Genomic DNA, 21,358 nt, shown 5'->3' with positions numbered 1-21,358 from the left:
CTGATGTCAGGCTCACTGGCCTATAATTCCCTGGTTTATTTTTAGAGCCTTTCTTAAACAGCAGAATAACATTAGCTCTCCTCCAGTCCTCCAGTATCTCACCTGCCGCTAAGGATGATATAAATATCTCTGCTAGGGCCCCTGCTGTTTCCGCACTTGCCTCCCACAGGGTCCAAAGGAACATCTTATTGGTCCCTGGGGATTTATCCACCTTAATTTGCCTCAAGGCAGCAAACACCTCCTCCTGTGTAATCTGTAGAGTCCATGACCTCCTTTCTGCTTTGCTTCACTTCTGTAGACTCTGTGTCCATCTCCTGAATAAATACAAATGCAAAAATTCCATTTAAGATCTCCCATCTCTTTTGGTTCCATGCAGAGATTACCATTCTTATTTTCCAGGGGACCTATTTTGTCCCTTGCAATCCTTTTAGCCTTAACATATCTGTAGAATCCTTTAGGATTCTCCTTCACCTTGTCTGCTAGGGGCAAACTCATGCCTTCCTTTAGCCCTCCTGAATTCTTTTTTTAAGTGTTCTCTAGCATTTCTCAAGTAAGTATTTTACCAACCTTGATGCATGGTGGTGCAAGTCTTCATTATGCTCTGGAACATGGGATGGTAGCTCACTGACAGGCTATCCAGAGCACTCAGCAGCTTTCAAAACTCTTTGAAAAGTAGAACACTCAAAATCAGCACCAGAGTTATTCAGATCAAAGACTTCTTGTTTGGTGTGCTTGCACATAGTATGGTGCTATGTTTCCGTGGCCTAACTCCCACACACTTGTGGTAAAGTTTCATCACGTGAAGATAGTTTTATTTAACCAGTGTATCTTCAGTGTCTGAGCTCCCAGTATTTGATCTATTTCCTGCAAGAGTGAGATTGTGCCTAACATCAAATTCTGACAAGACACTTTTTACTTTATGTTCAATCGAAAGGGGCAAGTTTATTTTTTAGAACCCAGGTTTCACTATTAATGCAAATTTCAACTGATGTACCACTGGAGAGCATCCTGACTGGTTGCATCACCATCTAGTATGGAGGAGCCAATGCATAGGCTTGAAAAAAAGCTGCAGAGGGTTGTGCGCTCAGTCAGGTCCATCATAGGCTGTGGTCTCCCCGTCATCAAGGTCGTCTTCAAAAGGTAATGCCTCAAGAATGCAGATCCATTATGAGCGACATTTTCCAATCAAGACCTGCCCTCTTTTCATATTTACCATCAGGGAGGAGGAACAAGTGTCTGAAGACAGAAGCTCGACATTTTATGAACAACTTTTTCCCCTCTAGAAGCATAGAAGCATAGAAAACCTACAGCACAATACAGGCCCTTCGGCCCACAATGCTGTGTCGAGCATGTACTTACTTTAGAAATTACCTAGTATTACCCATAGCCCTCTACTTTTCTAAGCTCCATGTACCTATCCCTCTGCCGTCAGATTTCTGAAAGGTTCATGAACCCATGAGCACTACCTCACCATTTCACTCTCTTTTTGTATTACTTATCTTGTCAGTGATGATAAGCCTGATTCTTATTCTAATATAAGAGAATTAAAAAGGTCTGATAGGATTGGACGATATAAGCATATGGTGAGGTAAGTTTGCTGCACTGAGTGAAGGGATCTTAGATGGTATTACGAGTGGTGAGGCCTTTATACAACAGTATTTGTTCATTTTAAAAGATCCTGTCGATCTTTACGAAAGATTAGAGGTATGCTGTATCATCCAGACAGGTGTAGTTAATGGGTTGTGCTGACAACATACCTGAGTCATAATAACTGGAATGTTGCTCAAATACTTATTGCATGCTGATTGCAACATAACCAATCTACTACGTGCAGCTCTCACCCTAAGTAATTAAACTGAGCATTTAGTAAATACAGCCGTAGAATATTCAATCCTTAATTATATTTTTGAGAATCAATTCAAAACATGGTTTCCAGGTGAATCTGCAGTGACAGTAAGCTGGACTATAAAGGCTACAGTTCTGTGACATACAAATGGCACAAACCTCCTGAGGGAGACTGACTGCTGGGCATTTTCAGATGTCACTAGTATCTGGCAGGGATGGAAGGTGGAACAAGGGGTTACGCCATGTTCTCACACCAATGTGCTGCCCAACCAAAGCAGCCAAATACAGATATGGGACGCACGTAATCTTGGGAAAAGTGCCCTGGCTATGGAGAATGTGAAGTGTTCTCCGGGAGTCAGCCAGAAGTGGCCTTTCTGTACAAACCAAGAAGAAGTGGAGGCTTTATTATTAACAAGCAAGAGAAAATCCGCAGATGCTGGAAATCCAAGCAACACACACAAAATGCTGGCAAAACTCAGCAGGCCAAGCAGCTTCTATGGAAAAGAGGACAGTCGACGTTTCGGGCTGAGACACTTCGGCAGGACTTTATTTTTACTGGCTGAAGGCTGTACAAAATAGCCAACTACAATGTGTGGGGCATAAAAGGTTACACTCATAGATTGTTTAGATTGGCAAAAAGGATTGTGTGGATGTGCTTAGCTTTAGGACCCGTTTCTGTATTGTATGAGTCTCTGAGGAAGGGAAGCATGCAGACTGGAGCCTGAGCTCTATGAATGGTTCCCAGAGTGTTCAGGACTAATGGAAGCAGGAGGAAGATGAATGGTACTAGGGAATGTCCTTGCTCAACATTTGCAACATTGCATCTTGAAATGGAATTGTTTTATTATTGTCACATGTATTGAAGTAGAACAAAAAACTTGTCTTGCATACTGTTCATACAGATCAGTTCCTTACACAGTGCATTGAGGTAGCACAAGGTAAAGCAATAACAGAATGTAGAATAAAGTGTAACATAACACCATAAGATGTAGGAACAGAAGTAGGCCATTCGGACTATCGAGTCTGCTCTGCCATTCAATCATGGGCTGATCCAATTCTTCCAGTCATCCCCACTCCCCTGCATTCTCCCCATACCCTTTGATGCCCTGGCAAATCAAGAACCTATCTATCTCTGCCTTAAATACACCCAATGTCTTGGCCTCCACAGCCTCTCATGGCAATAAATTCCGTAGATTTACCACCCTCTGACTAAAGAGATTTCTCTGCATCTCTGTTCTAAATGGATGCCCTTCAATCCTGAAGTCATGCTCTCTTGTCCTAGACTCCCCTACCATGGGAAATAACTTTTCCATATCTAATCTGTTCAGGCCTTTTAACATTTGGTATGTTTCTATGAGATCCCCCTCATTCTCTTGAACTAAATAATAGTCTACCCATTTATTTCTTCCACCAAAGTGCATGACCATACACTTTCCAACATTATATTTCATTTGCCACTTCTTTGCCCATTCCCCTAAACTATCTAAGTCTCTCTGCAGGCTCTGTTTCCTCAACACTACCCGCTCTTCCACCTATCTTTGTATCATTAGCAAATTTAGCCACAAATCCATTAATTCTATAGTCCAAATCATTGACATACATCGTAAAATGTAGCAGTCCCAACACCGACCCCTGTGGAACTCCACTGGTAATCGGCAGCCAGCCAGAATAGGATCCCTTTATTCCCAATCTCTGTTTTCTACCGATCGGCCAATACTCCACCCACGCTAGTAACTCCCCTGTAATTCCATGGACTCTTATCTTGCTAAACGGCCTCACACGTAGTACCTTGTCAAAGGCCTTCTGAAAATCCAAGTACACCACATCTACTGCATCTCCTTTGTCTACCCTGCTTGTAATTCCCTCAAAAAATTGCAGTAGGTTTGTCAGACAGGATTTTCCTTTCAGGAAACCATGCTGGCTTTGGCTTATCTTGTCATGTGCCTCCAGGTACTCCATAATCTCTACAGAGAAAGTGCACCACAGGTAGACAATATGATGAAAGATCATAACTGGGTAGATTGAGGTCAAGAATCCATTTTATCATACTAGAAAACCATTCAAAAGCCTTAAAACAGCAGTGTACATGTTTTTTTTCAGCTTTTATATTTTCTGTCCAAAGGGAGAGGGAAGAAGAGAGAATGTCTGGGTCGTGGGGTCTTGATTATACTTTATTGAGGTGGTGAGAAGTATAGACAGAGTCCACAGAGGGGAGGCTGAGTTCTGTGTCCATAAGTCTCTGCAGTTTCTCGTGGTCATGGGCAGAGCAGTCATCATATGAAGCTGTGATGCAACCAGATTGGATGTATTGGTAAGGATCAATCGAGGCGTGGCAAATTACTTTAGCCTGCAGAGGAAATTTGGCATGTTGGTGAGTTCCCTTGGATGTGGTATCTACATGACCAGACCAGGACAGGCTGTTGGTGATGTTCACTCCTAGGTTCTTGAAACTCTCAACCCTGAGCCCTCTCGACCTCAGCACCATTGATGTAGACAGGAGCATGTGCACACCCCCCCCCTTAGATTAATGACCAGCTCTTTTGTTTGGCTCTTATTGAGGGAAAGGTTGTTGTCATGATACCTTGTCACTAAACTCTCTATCTCCTTCCTGTACTCCAACTCATTGTTATTTCAGATATGGTTATTATCTAGAAACTTATCATTGGTATACAGGAAGTAGGGTAGAAGGCTGAAAGCAGAGCCTTGTAGAGCACCAGGGCTGTGAATAATCATTGAGGAGTTGCTGTTGCCTATCCTTACTAAGTAAGGATAGTTAGTCTGTTGGTCAGGAAGTCAAGGATCCAGTTACAAAAAGATGTGTTGCATCCCAATCTCAGAGTCTGCTGATGAGTTTTCTTGGAATTATAGAATTGAGTGTGCAATTGTCTTCAATAAACAATAGTCTCATGCCTTTACTATCCAGATGCTCCAGAGTTGTGTGTAGAGCCAGGGAGATGGCATCTACTGTAGATTTGTTTCAGAAGTAGACAAACTGCAGTCATCTGAGGTGGTCTGGAGGCTGGAGTTGATGTACATCATGACTAGCCTCTCAGAGTATTTCATCATGATAGAGATAGAGCCCTGGGCAGTAGTCATTAAGGCACATTGCCTAGTTTTTCTTGAGTACGGAATAATAGTCGTACTCTTAAAGCAGATAGGGACCTCAGATTGAAGCAGAGAGAGGTTAAAATTGTCTCCAAGTGCACCCACTGGTTGATTTGCACAGGATCTAAAGACAGGGCCAGAATCCTCAGCTAGGTCAAATGCTTTCCACAGGTTCACTGCTTAGAAAACTGACCTTATGTCTGCAGTGGGTGACTGAGGGTTCAGGTGCATTGGAAGCTGTTAGGGTAGATAGTGATATACTCCAATCTCTTTCATTAAAAGCATGCATAGAGTGCATTAAGCTCTCCTGAAGGGATGTGCTGTTATTGGTGATGCCACGTCTTTGTTTTTGCAGTCTGTTATAGCATGTAGATCCTGCCACAATTGATGGTTGGCCTGGTTCTCAATTTTGGCCTCGGATGTTAACTCATTATTTCTCCTATTGACTGTGGATTGCTATGTATTTAATTATTGAGGTGCAGTGTGCAGTAGGCTCTTCCCGCCCTTCAAGCCGCGCCACCCTGCAATCCCCTTGATTTAATCCCATCCAGGATTGTCATTGTAATTACTTAGTACCAGGGTCTAACTATTGTCCTGCAGGTTTCATAGCCTCCCTGACACATAAGACCTTCCACTGGACTGGGGAGCTTTCCGCTCTTCCCCGGCAGCCACATTGTGCGTTGTTATTGAGATGATTGTACTTCTACAGGCTGACACCTTCGCCTGGGTGCCTCCAAGTGAACTGTCCGGGGAAATATGAGTTGAAGGCTTGCCAGGGATCAAGAAGGTCTCAGTTTAGCTGTTGTTTCTGGGTGTAAAACATCAAAATACCATTTCAAATGTGACATTCACCAATTTTCTAACTTTCTACGGTGTAGCTGGGCATTGGCACGAAGCACAGCCATGTTTCAACACACCACCAATCCGTTTTCCATTATAAACTTCTGAGGCTATATTTTTCAATAATTATATTTTATAATATGCTATTTTATATTGTGTTGCCATAACAAACAAATGTACACTCCAAATTGTTAACACTGACACAGGAAAAAATAAATTAAAAAAACACACAAAAATTAAAAAAAAAATCTGAAACACCATTAAAATAATGTTTTTTTTCATAACAATATCTTTTAAAATACTTGTTTATTCAAATTGCCTTGCGTGGTGGCGTACTTCCCCCATTCGAGACGAAGCAACATAAACAGCATGATTTCCCCGAAATGATGAGAGAATTAGCCTTACCAATGGTATCTGCCTTATGTAATTTCGGACCGTCGCCAAGAGCTCCTATTGGTTGGCCAAATTTATCATGATTGTTGGTGGGAATTCCCGCGTTTTGATTTTTAATATAGCGATCAAGCTCTTCTGAACCACAGATCGACTGGAGTGATCTTGCTTGACGGGTCTCCAAGTGCTACGGTTTCACAACCCTTTTACCCCAGGTAGTTGCGCTCTGCTTCATTGTACGCGACATTACGCGAAATTGTTTAATGTTGACTTGCTTGCGACTAAGTGCTTTTTGGTTATAAACTTGTAATTGCTCAACTATCAGAAGTATTAATGCAAATTAATGAAAATATGAGAGATGCAAATCATAACTGCATTAACAATGTCAAGTGTAATTAATCTTGTGGCGGTCTGTGCTGCACGATGATCTATATTGTTTTAGTCCTTGCATTGTATTACGACTGAGCAAAAACTCCAACAATAATAATTGTAATTTAACTTCTGTCCACCAGGACATTTCGCGTATTATAACATAATACACACGGAAGTAGCGAAGAAATAATCATAAATATCGGTCAATGATCAATGTTTGCAATTGCACAATCATCGCTATCAGCCTTTTATTTTTTAAAAGAAACTGTTAAATAGATGTATGCACAGAAAATGTCTCTGCTTAGTGCTCCCACCTTTGCAAGCCAGGAGTAATTGCGAAGAGTGAAGAAGAGCTTTTAAACAATTGATGTTTTGCGTTTGGCAATAGACTGGGATAAATAGTAGGTTAAGGATAAAATTGGACTTTGGCGGGCAGTGTCTTGTCTTGGAGTCTCGGGTGCAAACAGCTTTACCACCACGTCTCCCGTTGAGGTTATACTGTCAAACGCGATACAAATCATCTCAGGAAGCACCACCCTTTCCGTGCCCTCTCGGCTTACTTTGTTTGTTCTTTTCTTCGTGGCTTTATTTTGCATTATGGTAACATATATGTCCAAATTTCAGTAACCTTTCAGCTCTTTGCGTTTAATTTCACTTTAACAACCAATCTCAGAACGAAACAATTAATGGTGACAGTATGTAAATAACAGAGGTGGCTATCAATACGTTTTGTGTAGGACTAATTCGCACAGAAACTATCTTAAGTTCATGGAGGGATCAGCTCGCACTGAAGTATGCTTCATAGCAGTTGTCGGTTTTCTTGGTGCTGCAATTAAAGGATGTTGGTTTACAAGCCAGTTTATGTTGCATTTTGACATAAAGGAAACACAGCCAACACCCCCCCCCCCCCTGCTAGCAACCTCCAAGCACATTGGGTGTTTCCAACAAAGTCTTAGTGGAAGTAAACAACAAACGTGGCTGAATTTTTAGAAGGGTCTTGGTCCAAAACGTCGACTGTTTATTCATTTCCATAGATGCTGCCTGACCTGCTGAGTTCCACCAGCACTTTGTGTTGCTCTGGATTTCCAGTATCTGCAGACTTTCTTGTGTTTATGAATTTTGTTCTGTTGGGTGAGACTGCCCATTAGTCTTAACAGTCTCATCACAATCTCCTTGGAATGTATGCTCCAAAGTCATTTGGAGTTTTAAGCAAAAATACCAAGTACCCTGCAAATAACACTATTTTCCTTCTTTTCCCCCTGAAGATCTCTGGAAATATGCCTGTCTCAAGAATGCGAATGAGGCCATGGTTGGAATTAGAGATAAATTCTAAGAAGATTCCAGGATTGTGTTGGATAAATAAGGTAAGTAAACTTTGTTTTATTAAAAACAATGCACTATGAGACGCAGCTCACAATATGGGGCTGCTTTTCACTGAAGTACACCCTTCCCCACTCACAAAGATTAAATTGTTTTGTCCCAGGTGACCAAAACATTTCAAGTCACCTAGAACATTTAAACAATACGGACACAAAACTTAAAATAATCCAAACCTTTAAAAAAATGTTAAGTATTGGGTATACCCACTTAGGATTTGGTTTCTGTATCTAATGGGTAAAGAACTGTTAGACTACTGGCGTGCTTTCCTTATTTTATATGCTACTTCTAGTACATGATACATCTTTGCATGTATTCCTTGAAAATACAGGAAAAGCAGTTATTCCAAATTCCATGGAAGCATGCTGCTCGACATGGATGGAACCTGGAGACAGATGCCTGTTTATTTCGAAACTGGGCTGTACATACAGGTAGAAAACATTATTCTCAAATTTACAATACTGTACTTTGTTTGAAGCAAGTAAGTGCCCTCAAATATATTCTTATAACAGTCACTGAAACACCAAAATGCAATATGAAAATAACCTGTTAGTATAATGTTGCAAAAACAGAAATGCTGGAAGTGATCAGCCAGTCAGGCAGCATCTACGGAAAGATAAACCAGTTAACATGTCAAGTTGAAGATCCTTCATCAGATATACCCACTAAGGGACTTTGGCCTGAATCATTTACTTGTTTTTCTTCTACAGAAACCGTTTGGATGGTTATGTTCCATCACCATTTCTGTTTTGTTTCAGATTCTAACATCTGCCATTTTTATTTGTCTTTCTTGACAATGTAGCCTTCTGTACATGTCAATCCTGATGAAAGCAACCATAAAACATTGATGAAAACAAATGACAATCTGCATTTTTGACCAAAATGAACCACAAACTAGAAGGCCTTATCTATATGTTATGTAAACCGATATTAGTGATTAGTCATATGTTCTGATTTCTCATCACCTTGACTGCATCTTAGTTCAAGTTTACAAAGTAGATCCTGTGATATGTAGTAATTATTTCAGATTCTTTCACCTTCTGAATTAACTTTAGCAGTAGGAGTAACACAGAATTTCCTTTCCACATACTGAAAACAAGGCACATTATGAATGAAAAAAAAAACACAAGCATGGGGTTTTCAAGAAAATTGAAGGTCAGGACTTAAATAGAAAATGTTCAAGCTGCATTCTTCTTGTCCATCTTGTTTATATTTCACTGTCAAATGAATGATTTTGTAAATCCAACTCAAATATATCCATGCACAATTGTCTAAACTCTTACATTTTGTTTTTTTTTTAGGGAGGTTTAGGCAGGGAATAGACAAACCAGAACCCAAAACATGGAAGGCCAATTTCCGATGTGCTATGAACTCTTTGCCTGATATTGAAGAAGTGAAGGACAAAAGTGTTAACAAAGGTTCCAGTGCTATTCGAGTATATCGGATGCTTTATGTATCAAAACAAAAAGGTACTTGAAATTTTAAGGGTTAGCCTGCTTTTTAAATATATTTTAGATAGTCCAGTAGAGGTATATATTCTTCTTTTTCTTTTTCCACAGAAAAGAAGCCACGATTGTCCACGGAAGTAAAAAGCAAAAATAGGAGAAGGGTAAGCACGTGGATTATCTTACTGTACAAATTATTTCATTCAGCTGTATAAAAAAACTTTTTTCTTATTTTAACAAAATATTCTTTGTCACTTTAGACAAAGTCAAAGGTCAAGGAAGAAATGACAGAACCTGCTGCAATAACATTACCGACTGATCATACCACATACACCGCACCAGAGCTATATACTACACAGGAAATGGTGGCTGACAGCACAGTGTCTTTTGAAGGTGAGAACATTGGAGAAAAATATTTCATTAGATAACTTTGTACAACAGCAAAAAGTAGAATTTTTTTGTAGCTAATAGACTTTTGAGAGAATGTCTTGATACTTTACAATGACCTGTAAAAATAAACATTAAGCTTTTTAGGTGGTAAGTATCCCAAGTAATTTCCCTCCATTTGTAGTTATTTCAGGGTAAGAAAATACAGAACAATTCCTCAATATTAATGATATTGAGGAGTATCACTGCTGCACCTTCTCTTCAAACAGTGGTGAATCATGAATTGAATTTCCTAGACCAGCCTGAAAAATTACATAGAAAACTTGTTACATTGTACTTTTATGGCAATACTAAAACTGAATTCCTCAACACAACATTGTAGAATGAATAACTATGGATTGTGCATATTGTAAGTGTAATGATAGTATGCTCTTTAACATACCAAATACAACATTGTACTGAATCTTTTTTCCTTTCTAATGTGATAATCTACTTTTTTCATCAGAAACCTTTGCAGCAATACAGCAACTGCCTGAGTGGTCTTCAAATAGCTTAGGAAAGGAAAGTGAAAATGAGATTGCTAGCACAATTGCTATGTACCCATTTCAGATTTCTCCTTTATCCTCTCCTGCAGGTGAGTATATGATGTTCACATCTAGTCCATTTGAGCTTGTACTCATTTTCAACTGTTAAGAGAAAAGTGGAGAGGTTTAGCAAGTACTTGTTCAGCTTTTAATGTACTGTGGGTTGGAGTTATCATATTTTCTTTGAAAAAACAAAGAGATTTCAGACGTTTGTACCCAACACTGCAAACTGTTAACTTACAATCCAAAACCTGTTGTGCTAGAAAGATGGCATTCATGATGCCATGATGATATTAGATTAGCGAGGACACTTACTACGTTTTGCCAGACTTCAGCCAAAGTATGTAAATCCCATTAGATTTATTAAAAAAAGGCTGTACTTGTAGAGGCTTTGTATTCTAAAATCTGATGTGCTTATTCATTTAAATTAAAGGTTTCATATCTACAAAGATATCTTTTTCCCACCAACTCATACCTAAATTTGCTCAGTGTTCTGAGATCTTTGCAAGGCATCATGAATAAAATACAGTGATGGCCAAATGACACACTGTAATCCTGCAATTCTGCTGCCAGCAATATTTGTTGGAAGATGGGGCTTAACCATCTACTGTAATAAATAGGGTTGTTGTCTTTCTCATACAGAACTGCTTCCCTTGTTTTCATTCTGGTTGCCACATATCACTGTCACATAAAAGGCAACCATCTCTGACATAAGCTGATAAAAGATGACAAAATCATCTCGTGGGCAAGGTCAAACAGATATATTATTTTGTAATCTTATGATACAGGATTCTGTCTAGCTGTTGTTGCCATCTACATAAGGAGCTCTTTCCTGTTGTAAAGCATTGACTTAGAACATAGAACAGTACAGCACAGGAATGACCTCTTCAGCCCACAGTGTTATGCGGAAATAATGAAATTAGTAAGCATAGGTAAACAAAAGGCTTAACTCAAGAAATTCAAAGCACACTGTTAGTACATTTTGTACAATTAGCACACTGTTAGTACATTTTGAAATCAACACTGATGTAGTCAAATAGGTAGTTTGTTGAGGAAAGTTGTTGGTAAGGGAACTATGTTGATGGTTCCATAGGATATATTATGCCCACCTGGTAGAGCAGATAGGGTCCAGAACTCTGCCATATGTGGCAATGCAATGATTTTTAGTAATCCATTGAATTACTTATTAAAATCCCTCGGGTGTTGAGTCACTCATTTGACTTGCAATAAATGAAAAAATGAAAACTAACGTTACCTATTTAAGACTGATAATGTCTGTCTAGGTGCTATATCCAATGCGGATGTTGGTGACCATGGTTTTCCATACAGTTCTATCCCTCGTTCTTTGGATGACTTCCATTTCCTCGATGTGTAGCCACCTGTCTAGGCTTTTGATGTACATAAGCTGAGGTCTTCCTCTAGGTTTACTCCCCTCGATCTTTCCAGACTTTCCAGAGAGTATGAGTTTTTCTAGTTCATCTTTCCGCGTGATGTGTCCTACGAATGAGTTGTCTTTCTCTTATTGTTGGTATGAGTGATCCAACTGCTTGGGCTCTTCTAAGAACTTCTTCATTTGATGTGTGTGTGGTCCATGATATTTTTTAACATTCTCCTGTAGAACCATAATTCAGCTGCTTCTAGTCTCTTTTCCATTGCTGGGGAAATGGTCCAGCACTCACTTCCATAAGTCAGGGTAGAATAAATGTAGCACTGCAGTATTCTGTTTTTAGTGTACGTGCTCATCTTTCTGTCTGTTAATATGGTCTTCATTTTTTGGAAAGCTTCTTTCGCCATTGCTATTCTGTATTTGATATCTGTGTCGCACCTGCCATCACTTGTTACTAGGCTGCCAAGATACTGTATCTGAATTTGTTGACTTGTTTGATGTTTGTATTTCCGATCTTGTTCACACATTGTGGGATGTTTGCCTTTCTGGAGATGACCATGCTTTCTGTCTTCTTGGTGTTGATTGAGAGGCCTCTGCGATTACTTTCTGTTGCCACTATAGTGAGTAGTTCTTGAAGTTTTGTTTCTGAGTCAGCTATTAGTACGATGTCATCAGCATATCTGATGGCGAAAAGATACAACCTTGCCTGACTCCTCTTATGATATTCACATACTCACTCACTTCTCCTTCTACTCTGATGGATGCTGTCTGGACCCAGCATAAGTTTCTTAAGAAACATATATCTTCCCCATCTATGTCAAGATCTTGAAGCATTTCCAGAAGATCTTGGTGTCTGACAGTGTCAAAAGCTTTTGTATAGTCAATGAAACATAGGTAGATGTCTTTTTGTACCTGGATGGCTCATTCACAGATCATCGTAGCATGAAAATTGCATTTCTGGTTCCAGTGTTTTCCACAAAGCTGCATTGTTCTTTACTGATTTCTGGTTTTATACAGCGTTTTGCTCTCATCATGATTATTCTGAGAATAATTTTTGCCACATGACTCATCAGGCTTATTGTACGATGTAACTCACATTCTGTTGCTCCCTCTTTCTTTGGAAGTGAGATGAACACTGATTTACTGAAATCATCAGGTATCTCCCCATGATCACAGATTTCATTTGCCATTTCTGTTATTTTCTCTATTCCAAAACCTTCTAAGGCCAGTATCATTTCAACAGCGATGTTGTCTGGACCAGTTGCTCTGTTATGTTTTGTTTTATTTATGGCTGCTCGAACTTCTGATTTTAGAATGCTAGATCCTTCAAGATTCTTCTTTATGTTCAGTTTTTCTCCTCTTTGGTCTTCAAAAAGTTCTTTTATATATTCTGTCCATCTGTTTAGGTTTTCCTCTTTGTTCATAATTAAGCTGCCACCATTTGCCTTGATGCATCCACTTGCATGGCAGCTTAATTATGAGCAAAGAGGAAAACCTAAACAGATGGAAGAGGAAAACGTAAACAGATGGACAGAATATATAAAAGAAATTTTTGAAGACTAAAGAGGAGAAAAACTGAACATAAAGAAGAATCTTGAAGGACCTAGCATTCTAAAATCAGAAGTTCGAGCAGCCATAAATAAAACAAAACATAACAGAGCAACTGGTCCAGACAACATCGCTGTTGAAATGATACTGGCCTTAGAAGATTTTGGAATAGAGAAAATAACAGAAATGGCAACTGAAATCTGTGATCATGGGGAGATACCTGATAATTTAAGACTGATAATATTTAAGTGATAACAATAACAAATATCTCAGGAAATTTTTAAACTTCATCTCCAGTTGATAGACGTATTTAACTTGAAGTCAAACTATTATTGGTGAGCAAAAAATACGAAGTAAAATCTTAGAATCAATTTTTTAAATGCTCTTTAATGTTGTACTTTATAGATCACCCTACTCCCATAAAATATATCATTTATAGATTATTTAAAATTATTAGAAAGAAGATGTAGTATAATAAAATGCCTCTCTTAGATTCAGTTTCACATAATATCAGAAGAGTGTAACATTTATCATCATATGTAAATAGGAAATCTGATTAGTAAGTCTTCGTACTTTCATTTGGAAATATTTTAAGTGTTGCAATTCACACACATTCTAACAATACAGCTCACACCATATTTTGATAAACTTCAAAAGTTATAAGAGAAAATTCCCAAGGTATTTTATCAGCACATAAAATGCACAAGGTTACCTTGGGAAACAGTACTTACTAAGGATGAAGAAGACAGTTTGTGTTTGTGGATGGACAAAATTCTTACGGAATATTTTGCAGCTGAATAGACAATAAAGTGGGACAATACTGATACCATTCTTACGGAAGGTATATGTGAAATATTAGATGGCAGTTTTATGGATTTTTTTTGGAAAAAATGTTTTTAAATACTGGAATACACAGGATTTAGTCTCTTGCTTTTTATTTTAAATATTACTGATTCAGACATCAATAAAGGTGTGATAAAGAAGCTTGCAAACAATACAAACATTGCACATATGGTTAACTATGCAGGAAGATGGTCTGCCTGTTGAGCCAGTAACTATCTGCTTGTTGTATTACCTGTGTGTCCGCTGAATACACTGGTTTGTACTGAGTTGTGCTGTTTTCTTCACAGCAACTAGTGTGACTGACAGCTTCCTTTCCGGAGACGAAAGCTCAGGGGTAAGTATGTGCAGTTGCTTTCATAGAGAGATTTCTTTTACTGTGCTCAAGGTAGTCTGCATTTGACTTGGTCTATTTACGACCACTAAATTACTGATAAATTAAAACTCACTTATACCAGTAATGCTGAATGGATCACTTTTACTTGAGACACAAGAAGCTCCAGATGTTGGAATCTGGAACAACAAACAATCTGCTGGAGGAACTCATTTCTGAACCCTGATGCAAGGTTTTGATCTGAAACATTGACTATTCTTTTCCTCACACGGATGCTGCTGGATCCTCCAAGTTCCTCCAGCGATTGGTTGTTGCTCCTTTATTTTTCTGTTGTGTGAGGATAGATCTGTCCTTGTCTTCTAGTATTCAGACATGTTGGATTACATTACTACTGCTTGCTAAGGTCTGATTGGACAAACATTTTGCAAATCTTCCACTGTATGATGCAATAAAACAGTTAGTAGGAGTACTGTGCCAGAAGCTATAAGGATTCTCAATTCTTAACTTAGTCTCTCCACAAAAGCTGGGTTGTGATTGGAGCATCAACCATTCCAATTAAAAAGAATGTATAGGCCATTCGCCTTCTTATACCTGCCTGACATTTAATAATACTAATGCAAAAGAATCTTTGATTCCCTTAGTATTCAAAAAAGGTCTATTTTGTTTACTCTTTCCTCAAAAAGCAGCCCTCCCCTACATCTGATAAATTTATCTGGTGAGACTTTGTTTCCCCTGTTGCAGTTATATCCTCCATTTGGTAAGGAGGCCAAATATTGCACAATATTTTAGGTGAATTCTTGCAAGGGCCCAATATTTTTTTTCATAATACACCTTGAGTCTTCTTGTACTAAAGCTCAACATAACAATTTGTTTTTATCCTTAAAACTAAACAAAATAAATCTCAGAGATGTTGGAACTGAAATTGTAGCAAATGATGCTAATCCTAGTGCACATCTGACAATGAAATAATGTGAGTAAAATCTTGAGATGGTGTTGATTTTTTTAATGCTAAACTTCCTTTTGAATTTTCGTAGGAATCAGTACCTGAACCCAGTTCATGGGAACATAGTACAATTGAAGGAAGAGGCTTCTTCAGCAACACAATGGGGAACAATCCATTAAATTTAGTTGAATCTGCTAGTGAGCTGGAACTGACTTCACATGCTTTGCTTCCAGAACTGGAATGGTCAGAATCAGCAGGTATTTTTAATCTTTTGTTTTTTATTCAGCATTATTTTGTTCAGGAGAACACTTAAGCCAAATATTAATATATTAGCACTAGGTTTATTGATGTTAGCACAGTGGTGCTAGAAAGTTTGTGAACCCCGTAGAATTTTCTCTGTTTCTGCATGGATACAACCTAAAATGTGATCAGGTCTTCACGCAAGTCCTAAAATTAGATAAGAAGAACCAAATTAAATAAATAACACAAAAACATTATACTTATTCATTTATTTATTGAGAAAAATGATCCAATATTGCATGCATTTGTTGGAAAACGTATGTAAACCTTTACTTTCAGTAACTGGTGTGACCCTCTTGTACAGCAAGAACTTCAACCAAACATTTCAAGTAACTGTTGATCAGGCCTGCACATCAGCTTGCAGAAACTTTAGGCCATTCCTCCTTACAAAACTGCCTTCACTCTGGGAAGTTGATGGGCTTCCTTGTGTGAACTGCTTGCTTCAGGTCCTTCCACAATATTTCTATAGGATTAAGGTTAAGACTTTGACTCAGCCGACCTAAAAAAAGAAATTTCTGTGAAGAAAAATCTGTCCGCAGAACATTGTCACAGAAGGGTTATAGAACATCCAGGTGGCCCTTTGCAAACTTGAGACATGTAGCATTGTTTTCTTTTGGAGAGCAGTGGTTTCCTCTGTGGTGTCCTTCCATGAACACCATTCTTGTTTAATGTTTTTCTTATAGTGGACACAGGAACAGAGACTTTAGCAAGTTCTAGAGATTTCTGCAGGTCTTTTGCTGTTATCCTTGGGTTCTTTTTCATCTCCTTCAACATTGCACATTGTTCTCTTGGTGTGATCTTTGCAGGATGCCCACTCCCAGGGAGAGTAGCAACAGTACTGCTTCCTCCATTTGTAGACAATTTCTCTTACTGTGGGCTGATGAATATTGAGGTCTTTAGAAATGCTTTTGTAGCCTTTTCCAGCTTTATGCATCTCTACAATTCTTCTGAGATCCTCTGACAGTTGTTTTAGTGTACAAAAGTAGATCTTTCTTGAGAAGAGCAGGCTCTGTCAGTAACATGATTTTGTTTCATTTTAATAGGGCAGGGTACCTCTACAATTCACACCTCCAATCTCATCTCATTGATTGGAACACCCTGACTCCAAATACCTTTTGTAGAAGGCATTACCCTGGAGGTTTACATACATTTCCCAGCAAATACATGTAATATTGGATCATTTTTCTCAATAACAAGTATAATGTTTTTTGTGTTATTTATTAATTGGGTTCTCTTTATCTAGTTTTAGGGCTTGCATAAAGATTTGATCACATTTTAGCTCAAATTTATGCAGATATAGAGAAAATTCTACACCACTGTATTTGCAGGTCCAGATGAATTTAAGGGCAGGACCTCATTTTCATCTTTCTTTAAACTTGATTTTCAGTCTAACTGCCACAGTGATTAGCAGCCCATATACCAGGAAGCAAAGCCAGGGGTAAATGGCTGCAGCCAGAAAGGTTTGTTGTAGAGGGAGTTTAGGATTTATTTAATCACAGAAGATTTGCATGTGGGACTATGATGTGCATTCCTAATTCTGATGTGTCAAAAGGAATGCACATCATAGTCCCACAAGCAAATCTTCTGTGATTAAACAAATCCTAAACTCCCCCTACAACAAACCTTTCTGGCTTTTTAAACAAATTCCAAATTATTTATCTACTTGAATCAGCAGCTCCTGACCAAGCTCCATTTTGCTGTTTGCTTTCCCAAGCACTCTGTTCTGAATCGCAGTAAATTTAATTGCACTGCCAAATTCAAGCATTAGAGTCAAGTTTCTCATCCACTGAAAGCAACCAACCGATACCTCTGCATTCACTCATTGTAAAATGTCCAGCGTGTGTGGTGTATTGCTGTGGGCTTGGCAGTTTTTATTTTCAATTTTTACCCCTGGCTTCTTCCTACAGCCAGTCGGGTTGACAAGTTTCTACCACGTGCTAGGAGGTGTACATCAAATTACTGGACCTGGATTCATTCATTGATGTGTAATTGAAAGTTTTGGAATTGGCTACGTTTCAAAAATCACCCATGCCAAAGAAATGCCCACTATGTTGTGAATGAAGATAGTGCTAATTTCGATTATCAGTCATTACTTGTTGCATTATCCCAGTGATTGTCTAAAGATTGCTGTATTTCTAAAAAGAGCGATGTTTCTCTCATTGCAAGCTCATCGTAGCTCAATACGGCATCGATATAGGTCCCTCAGCCCAGCAAATCCATGCCAACCACAGTGCCCACCCAGCTGGTCCAAATTTCCTGCATTTGGCCCATCGTTCCACATACCTCTTCAATGATACTACTGTGCCTGCCTCAGTCGCGTCTTGTGTCAGTTTATTCCGTAACTCACCACTTTCTGCATGGGAAAAAGCCTCCACTCAGGTCTCTTTTAAATCTTTCTCCTTTCACTGTAAGTCTGTACCTCCTAGCTTTGGACTCCCCAACAGTCCAAAGGGGGAAAAGACAGTTACCAATCACCTTATGTACACCTGTAATAATTCTAAACATTTCTATAATGTCACCCCTCATTCTACTACATTGTAAGGATTATAACCTAGCTTGGCCAAACTCTCCACTTAACTCGGGTCCTCTAGTCCTGCCAACAGGCTTATAAATCTTTTCTGCATTCTTTCCAGCTAAACCATGTTTTTCCATAACAAGGTGACCTCAGCTGTACACAGTACTCCAAGTGCAACTTCAACAGCTTTTGCAACTGCAACATAATCTCCCAGATCTTATACTCAGTGCCCCGACTGGCGAAGGCCAGTGCGATAAACGTCTTTTTCCACCATCCTGTCTACCCATGGGAGTACAGAGTACAGTGCTGACTTCTTTAAGGAAGGATGCAAGTGTATTGAAAGCACTAATGAGAAGGTTGACTAACCAATAGTTGGAACAGGCTGTGTGGCCTATGAGGCATTCAGACAGCAGCTATGTACAGACAAACAGAGTTAATGTTTTAGGCCCAAAGTGTCTTCGAACAAGTTTTGCTTTTATTTTGCAAAAACTGTGAGGCAGTATTCCTAACTGTTGCACCACCATACAATGCTATATATTTTTGTATTCATTTTCCCAAGGAAAAAATAATACTGATATTACCTACCTAAGCAAAGTTGTTAACACAATGCATTTTTGTCAGAAAAGCTAACACACTATTAAATTTTCTTCTTAGGTGATAGTCTCATCAGGAGTCAGCCGGACTTCAGGCAAGCAGCAGGTTTTTTAAATTTGCCTGAATATTTGAACTGGGCAAACGGATCTCTCATCAGCTGCACATGAATTAAGACTGTTATGCACTAAAATAGTGCATTATGTACATAGATTTTTACCACCACTGTCTTTGCATTTTGTTAAGAGACTTCCTGACATACTGAGTTTCCAACTGCTAATTACAGAAATAAAACTGGATGGTCATTTGATGTCTTCGTGAAGCAACTCATAAAAAAAGAACTATTTCTTTGACCAATGCAAAGAACAATCTGCTATACATGGAAACATTGCTGATAGAAAAGAAATGCTCTTCATGTTTGCCTAAGAAGGAAAATACATTAATTTTTTTATGTTACTGTATGTAGATCTTAGCACAAACGTTCCTCCATGTTCTTACAACTTTCTGAAATCATGAAGAAAATAATCAGACTGAAATGCCTACAAATATAGTATCTGTTTACTATATAAAACCTCAGTATACAGTATGTTGCCTCTCAACACAAGGTTGCTAACACTGAATTATTCGTCAGAAAAGTTTTATCTAATACTGGAACTGAATTTCTTTCTACAGTAGTAATCATGTTATACAGGTGAAGGTGACTTAAAAATTATTTTACAAACATATTATAAATGGTAATGCCAGTCTGTTTTAAAATTTCCCCTTAATTGGTATCTTCAGAAAGATTTTTTGGATGTTAATAAACATTACATTTTGTTAAAATTTTCATTGTAAATATCTTGAAGTTATTATTTTGATAATTACTTTTGTCCATAAACTTGCTAGCTCAAGATTTCATAGGCTTATATTCCTGGAATGTAGAAGGGTACAAGACAATCTGAAAATTTTAGGATATTGGAAGGAATTAGAATTTGTTTTTGATGTTAGATAAATAGAGGATCCAGCTGAAAAATTCGAGCTAAGTCATTCAGAAGGGGAAATGTAAAACAATTCTGATGTAAAGTGGAACAATTCTACTAGTCTAGCACTCACGAAGAGTAGGAGTTACTTGAGTTACCATTTAAAATATATTTGTTAACCAAGGGAATAATGGATGTGGCGCTAATGTACATGCCTGAAACGAGGATACAGATTGGCCAATTTTTAAATGGGGAACCTAATGTCCTTCTCTTAGTTAATGTTCCAATGAAATAAATTATCCGTGACTTATTATTTCTTATTTGTCTTAATCAGATATATTTCGGTAGGTTTGTATTCACGTTAATATTTGAAACCAGTCAATATGTTGATATAGCATGTTTTTAATTACTGATAATATTGAAATAACTACTGTAAAACAAATGATTTTGGAGAATATATTCTCTAAAAAATTACGTTGAAAACAGGAATTTGGTTTGCATTTAACCCTTCCACTTTTGGAAAATGTGTTTGCTTGCCTGATCATTATCAGTGCTGTTAAAATCCCATATGTACTTTGGCTTCTCTCTTACCAAATTTGTCCTTACGTGTAAGTAAGCAGTTTCTGTTCAGTTTCCCATTGTGTGATATTTAAGTTAGCAGAAATCTTCCAAAAGACAAGGTTGATTTTAGTTTCACTGTTTATGTCTCCATAATGTAATTTTGTATTTCATTTTACACATCCATCTCTCAAACTGCTATCACACCATGCCAATTAAAACTTTTTAAAAAATATATGAAATTATTATTAAAATAGTAGCTTTCGAAAGATAATAAATGATTATTTCCTTATATTAGCACTGAGCAAGATTCTTGATTAATAGGAAAAAAACAAAATTCAGTTTTCATTTTAGCCTGCTAAATAGGAAAGTGTGAAAAAGATGCAGGAAAACAAACACATTCAGAGAACGTACTTCTCATATTATTAACAGGAAGGAGAATATGCCAGTGTAAGTGTAAACTGTTTTATCTCAAACATCCATTTAACATTTTATTAGCTGAGAAGTCTATCCTTAAACACACTGAGACTTGTTATTAGAAAAGATTTAAATCCAGAGGAGGTATTCGTTACATTTTTTCTGAGGGCCTTATTTTACTGAAGAGAGCCATGAGAAACAAATACTTCATAAAAATCAGTATATTCCAAGCAGAAGCACATGGAGCATACGGAGATCAGTATGGAATGTGAAAATTTGCTAAGACATTCCACAATAAAGGAGGTTAGGTCTTTTAAGTTGGATAAATCCCCAGGTCCAGGATGGGATATTCCCAGGTAATTGAGAGAGGCAAGAGGTGAGATTACTGGGGCCTCCATCAATTTTTTTGAGTCCACTTTAGCCACTGGTGGACACAAGTGAAGTCAGAAGAATAAGATGCATAGGATTCATGGTGAATTGGCCAGTTTGGATATATAATTTATTTGGCCTTAGAAGACAGAGGGTAGTGGTCAATTGGACTCATTCTGCTGGAGGTCTGTGACTTGTGGTGTTCAGCACAGATCCATACTGGGTCCATTGCAAATGACCTAGATGAAAATG

The 21,358-nt window shown here is 38.2% G+C and overlaps 1 protein-coding gene across 2 annotated transcripts; it reads left to right on the top strand.

Annotated features, from left to right (window-relative positions):
• Window positions 1-6,264: 6,264 nt before the first annotated feature.
• On the top strand, window positions 6,265-20,599 carry LOC134349235 (interferon regulatory factor 1-like). Of its 2 annotated transcripts, none has more exons than XM_063053247.1 (10): window positions 6,265-6,395; window positions 7,818-7,916; window positions 8,261-8,360; window positions 9,231-9,398; window positions 9,489-9,538; window positions 9,635-9,767; window positions 10,267-10,395; window positions 14,411-14,457; window positions 15,489-15,654; window positions 18,867-20,599. In XM_063053247.1, exons 2-10 carry the CDS (start codon window positions 7,830-7,832, stop codon window positions 18,971-18,973), a joined length of 987 nt encoding a protein of 328 aa, XP_062909317.1. In that variant the 5' UTR covers window positions 6,265-6,395; window positions 7,818-7,829; the 3' UTR covers window positions 18,974-20,599. The 2 variants fall into 2 exon arrangements, with proteins under 2 accessions (XP_062909317.1, XP_062909315.1); XM_063053245.1 differs by lacking the exon at window positions 6,265-6,395 and adding an exon at window positions 7,048-7,152.
• Window positions 20,600-21,358: the final 759 nt, after the last annotated feature.

This window comes from Mobula hypostoma, chromosome 7 (assembly GCF_963921235.1).
Source record: "Mobula hypostoma chromosome 7, sMobHyp1.1, whole genome shotgun sequence".
NCBI lineage: Eukaryota > Metazoa > Chordata > Chondrichthyes > Myliobatiformes > Myliobatidae > Mobula > Mobula hypostoma.
Note: the sequence above shows the minus strand (reverse complement) of the source record. Positions and strands in the feature narration are given on the sequence as shown.